The sequence below is a fragment of the Etheostoma spectabile genome, chromosome 20 (assembly GCF_008692095.1).
Source record: "Etheostoma spectabile isolate EspeVRDwgs_2016 chromosome 20, UIUC_Espe_1.0, whole genome shotgun sequence".
In the NCBI taxonomy this organism is placed as follows: domain Eukaryota; kingdom Metazoa; phylum Chordata; class Actinopteri; order Perciformes; family Percidae; genus Etheostoma; species Etheostoma spectabile.
In genome coordinates this window covers 21,545,223-21,550,916 of record NC_045752.1, presented here as the reverse complement: position 1 = coordinate 21,550,916, position 5,694 = coordinate 21,545,223, and the positions used below count along the sequence as shown (strand labels likewise).

Below are 5,694 nucleotides of genomic sequence, written 5' to 3'. Positions count from 1 at the left end.
GTGTGTGTGTGTGTGTGTTTGTGCAGTACCCTATGACAATGCTCCAGCTGTTTGTAGGCGACATCTACAGCCTGCTGAACTTCATGAGCTTCCTGCGGTGGCTGTTCATCGGCGTGGTGGTTCTGGGTTTACTCTACCTCCGATATACCAAACCTGACCTCCCCCGCCCCTTTAAGGTCAGTGTTTCCACAACTGTACACAGCTGTAGCGGAATCTGTGCCACAACATTAACCTAAATACAAGTCACTTATCTTCATTGTGTTCCAGTCTTGTTCTTGTATATAGTAAGTAACCTAACTGTGTCCATGAACCAACACCTGTTTTCTATACAAGCGCGTTTTGTTTTGAAGGAGGGAGTTCCTTTCTAAAAAAGCATTTACTGCTGGACTCTGTCATTCAGTCATTCATATTTATTATACAGGAAAGTTAGAAAACGTAACATTACATTACAATATAAAAACGGGCCTGACTCAGTTTAAAAACTGGTTTTCAGCAGGTTCCTGTTCTGTAGAAACATAAAACATGGTTACAGCACGTCAGGACGGACAGTAATACAAGACATCGATATGGAAAAATAAATTTCGACAACTAGAAACAACAATACAGTTACATAAGGACAAAGACATTTATACAAGACATAAGCTGGGCTAGACAACGACAAACGATGCAAACAAGGCTTGGACAATACCAGGATTAATTAATTGGATTAATGCAAGTGTAACTGTTAAGAAGGAGCTGTTTGTATGCCTTTTTGAAAAATGTGATGGATGATAGTGTTCTGATGTGATGTGTCGAGACCAACGAGTATATTTGACGAGTCCAATGGACGAGTCCGAGAAATGTCTGAGTCTAAATACCAACGAGTCCAAGACAAGTCTGAGACGCTGAAAAGCATATCAAGTACTACTGCCCTGTGTTTTAGTACGGCCAAACTACAGCCAAAACATACCGGATACGGAACGGCCACAATTAGCCGCCAAGAGCTGCAAAGAGCCGTGAAGAGGAGTTTTTTTCCATTCCCCATGTTATCCAATCTGTTCGTTGATAACACCTGCAATCGCTAGCACCAGCCCCCCCCGCGCTGCAGCGATTGTTTTCTCGTCTCCTCTATTTCTTCTGCAAGCAAATGTGTCAAGCCAGGCAGGTAATCACATACAGGAAAGCCACGGTGCAGCCGGAAACTTTACAATATAAAACAAATTTCACATTAAAACACCCAGGTTCATGGGGATTTTGGCTCTCTTGATTTCTCCGCTGAGAGCGAGACAAGCAATTAGGCACACGGAGGGAGAGACCGAAGGACGGATAGACAGAGTGTGACACACACACAGAGAGTGAGAGAGAGCTTTGTGACTGCTGCGGAGAAATGGGCGTCCGGTATGAAGGGCCAGGCGTGTGATCAGGCACGAATCTACGCTTCATGGCTATTCGCGGCGCTTCAGCGTGTGGTTGGTTTTCACTGTTGGTTTCCTTTTGCCGACTTTTGTAAAGACAAAGCTAAATTAAATGGTTAAAATGTCCCATTAAAATGGTGCAAAGTTACACTTTAGTTTGGCACCATTACATCAACTGAAAACAATAATAGGATCATTTATATTCACATATGAACAGATATCCTGATAGAACATTAGTCTCAAAGTGTCCAAGCATGGGGACAGTTATTGATAACAGACGGCACTCCCGATTTGTCCACAGGTCCCGCTCTTCATCCCAGTGGTCTTTTGCCTCACATGTTTCTTCATGGTCTTCTTGTCTCTGTACTCGGACCCGGTCAACACAGGGATTGGATTTGCCATTTCCCTCACGGGCATCCCCGCCTACTATATCTTCATTCACTTCAAACACAGACCAAAATGGCTTCAGAAGGCTTTAGGTAAGTTATTACTTGATATTAGGGGTGATCCGAGTATCCGGCTGAAACAAGTATCCGGTATGGCTAAAGCACTTTAGCCGAGTACAAGTATTATACGAGTAATATGAGTCAATATCTGTACTCGGATTGAATAAAACTCCTCAACTGGCCGCGCAGCGTTCTGTGATAATCACAGCACATAGTAACCTTTAGATTTCTGGTGAACGTGGGGTTTGTAGTCCTTACATAGTAACCAGTAGATTTCTGGTGAACGTGGGGTTTGTAGTCCTTACATAGTAACCAGTAGATTTCTGGTGAACGTGGGGTTTGTAGTCCTTACATAGTAACCAGTAGATTTCTGGTGAACGTGGGGTTTGTAGTCCTTACATAGTAACCAGTAGATTTCTGGTGAACGTGGGGTTTGTAGTCCTTACATAGTAACCAGTAGATTTCTGGTGAACGTGGGGTTTGTAGTCCTTACATAGTAACCAGTAGATTTCTGGTGAACGTGGGGTTTGTAGTCCTTACATAGTAACCAGTAGATTTCTGGTGAACGTGGGTTTCAGACATGCTGCTTGGTTTAAATGCAACTCCCGTTGCGTCTCTGCCATCGGAGATTTTTTTTTTTAACTGTCAGCTGACCCACTTCCGGGTTAAATCTGACCACTTCCGGTTTAGGCCCGGCCCAGTCCGAGTACGGATCCGGATACAGATAATTCATGTGGTAAACAGATACAGATACAGATACAGATAATGCTGTACTCGCTCATCCCTACTTAATATGTAATGGGACTTCACATTCAACAACACACATGATTAGAACAGATGGTCTACAGTTGTTGTTTTTTACCCCAAGTACCCCCAAATGTTTTGCAACGATATTAGGAAAATAATGCTGGTATTTCTTCAGAGGCAGTTGCTAACTTTCACTGTTTTTCTTTCTTTCTGAAACTTAAGCCCTATTCAAACAGGACTAGTATTAATTTTGGAATACGTGTGTATTTGAATTTATTTAATATTTGTGTATTTAAAAAAAAATAATAATACCACTGCAATTTCAGACCAAATTTCACCTGACATAGAGTTTGTGTTAAAAAATGAGTCCCTTGCCAATGGACATCTTTATGATTCAGAATTGTAAAGGCTGCAAGGTTGGCAATTAGAAATAAAAGTTATGACAGAGCCTTGACATTTTATATGCTGGGGATAATGTTAATTAATCCACGTAAAATACAGACTTTTCTTATCCTGTTAAAATGCCCTGCACTTAACATTGACATTGGTTTATTTCATTTGGTTGAAAGCACATGAGGCCTCCTGGTGATACTAGTCCTGTGTGAATAGGCCTTTACACTGAAATGTTGTTTCATTGTTTCAATAAGAAATATTGTAGTCTACTTATTAGATGCTTTCTGGAGCATTTCACTACACGTTGTGATTGTGTATGTGATAAATATTAATTTGATTTTTTTTCCATATACTGTACTGTTAGAGAATGCTTATGCCGCATGTCCTAAGTCTGAATCAGGTAGTATAATAATAATATAGTTATAATCAGGTAAGTAACTGTGTTGCCTCACAGCAGTTTGATTCTTGCGTGGAGTGTTGGTGTGTGTGTGTGTGTGTGTGTGGGTGTGGGTGTCTGTGTGCGTGCAGGGTGGTCTGATGGTCAGCGCCGTAACATACATGTTACAGCGGAAAGACTAGAGGAAAATGGTAGAGAGGTAAAAGGAAGCTGTTTCGCCTCCATGTCACTCTCTCATGTGACACGGACTCGGACATTGGCCTCCACATAGTAAGCCAAAATGGCCACAACAGCGGAGATGAGAGAGTGCACCCTAATAATAACAATATAAATATATTGTGTTTTACTATGCAAATGTTTACTCGCATTGCGAGTCCATCCCAAGTCCCGTGTCATTGTACGGTTTTCTGTTTCCCCAGATTCCTTCAACAGAAGCTTGCAGATCATCCTGCTTGTCGTTCCTGCTGAGAAATAACAGCTGTCCACCACTACATCCCCTCCTCGGTCCCTTCAGACCACACAAACTAAGCTGAACTGGAACTCCAATTGAAAGGTTTAAATGTCTCTGCTGAATGTGACGGTTTTAAATGTGTTATATTAAAGGATATAGACTTATGTGGAAAGATCAACCACCTGTCATTGTTTTGTGACCAATGCTTATTTATGTAACAGTAAATGCCCAGCTGAACACCATTTTCTTTGATTCCAATGGATTTTTTTTTAATTTATATAGTTTGTAAATCCAATCATTGCTTCCAAATAAAAAAGTAAAAAAAAATTTGGTATCCGTAGCGCCCACCGTACCTCCACTCCAGACGCTCGTTGTGAGCACAATAAGTGTGGCTTTAAAAGCCTGGTAAAACTGTAAATCAAGATTTAATTGAAAGTAAATGTTCCTCTTATCTGTTAAAGAAGCATGTGACCAGTTTTAACTCCAACCCTTAAAGAATCAGAATCGATAATTGATTGAGAATCGGATTTGAAAGGAAGAATCAGGATTGTTTTTTAACGGCTGCACATTCTTTGATTTGGGCCCTGAGGCGCGCCATAGTTTGGGAATTTATAAAGCGATGCAACAATAACGTTGTGGACTCATTAGGTTCTTATTATACATCCATGGTTGTGGATGGCTAGCAGATCTCGTTAAGGTTAATCCAGTAGATTGCCAAACCCGCTATCTGCAGTCTGGAGAACGCCTTCCGTGACTTAACACCAAGCATGCAGACAGGAATATGGGGCCACGGCTGTGGAGGTTAAACCTGATCTAGTTTCACATTTCCAGTCCACACAGCATTCTAGTTCTGGTTTATTGGCATTTCTTTAAACCAATCACAGTTGCGCAACGGCGCTACACAGAGCCACGGTGCCTCTGTAAATAGCCTCAGGAAGGAACTGGTTTTGGTGGAACATGTGTACGTTCAAAGGTTGTTTTAGTCGTGCAACATTAAACTCTGATTGGACAGATGGTCTAGCTAGCTGTCTGGATTTAACCTGCAGAGATCTGAGGAGCAGTTAACCAAAGCATCATAAATCCAACGCCAACACAGAGGAAGGTAACGGACATGCGGCGGAACCTCTGGCGTCACCTGAACTATCCCGTCTATCGTTGATATAGACTAAACCTGATCCTGTATCACAAATATAACACAAATAAATGGCCACAGGAAAGACTTCCCATTCCCGAGTAAAAGGCTTCATTACTTATTTTTAATTAAGTCAACGATTATTAAAAAGCAGCTCAAGTGTTATGGTCTGTTGCTACTTAGACTTAGTTTTCATGAGCCCACAGCTCAACAGATGCGCGGGCATTTAAGTAATTGGAGTCAGATCTCTGCCTTTGTTTATTGGACAGAAAATTCCCATTCCTTCAGTTACCAACGATGTGCGTCCAGTTTCAAATACCACTCGGGCGTTCCATTTTTAAATAACATTTAAAACAGCTAAAAATTTTAACTTGATATATATATATATATATATATATATATATATATATATATATATATATATATATATACTGTATGTTTTATTTATATATATTATATTTCCAACTCATTCTCCACCCCCCTCTTTTTCCAACTCTTGGTCTTTGAATTTGTCCTTGTTGTTTACCCCTGCCTCTACCTCCTCCTCCCCTTGCTCTGTCTATTATTGGCATTGCAAAATTGTTTTAATTATGACAGAGTAGCTGTCAAATGCTCTACATGCAACCTTTTGCTGATTTTAATTAACAACACACTGTAGATGGTTCGTAATCAGACTTCTAAACGTCACTATCAGCCACACAACATGTGTTCTGGACAGAATAAGCCTTTAAATC

General features: G+C 40.8%; 1 protein-coding gene across 2 annotated transcripts in view; it reads left to right on the top strand.

Moving 5' to 3' along the window:
* slc7a11 (solute carrier family 7 member 11) overlaps positions 1-4,001 on the top strand; it is a 26,573-nt gene extending 22,572 nt beyond the window's left edge. For both annotated transcript variants that reach the window (XM_032499928.1, XM_032499927.1), the window contains exons 11-13: positions 27-176; positions 1,696-1,873; positions 3,797-4,001. In XM_032499928.1, the coding sequence (XP_032355819.1) occupies positions 27-176; positions 1,696-1,873; positions 3,797-3,852 (384 nt within the window). In that variant the 3' untranslated portion in view covers positions 3,853-4,001. The remainder of the gene's footprint in view (positions 1-26; positions 177-1,695; positions 1,874-3,796) is intronic.
* Positions 4,002-5,694: the final 1,693 nt, after the last annotated feature.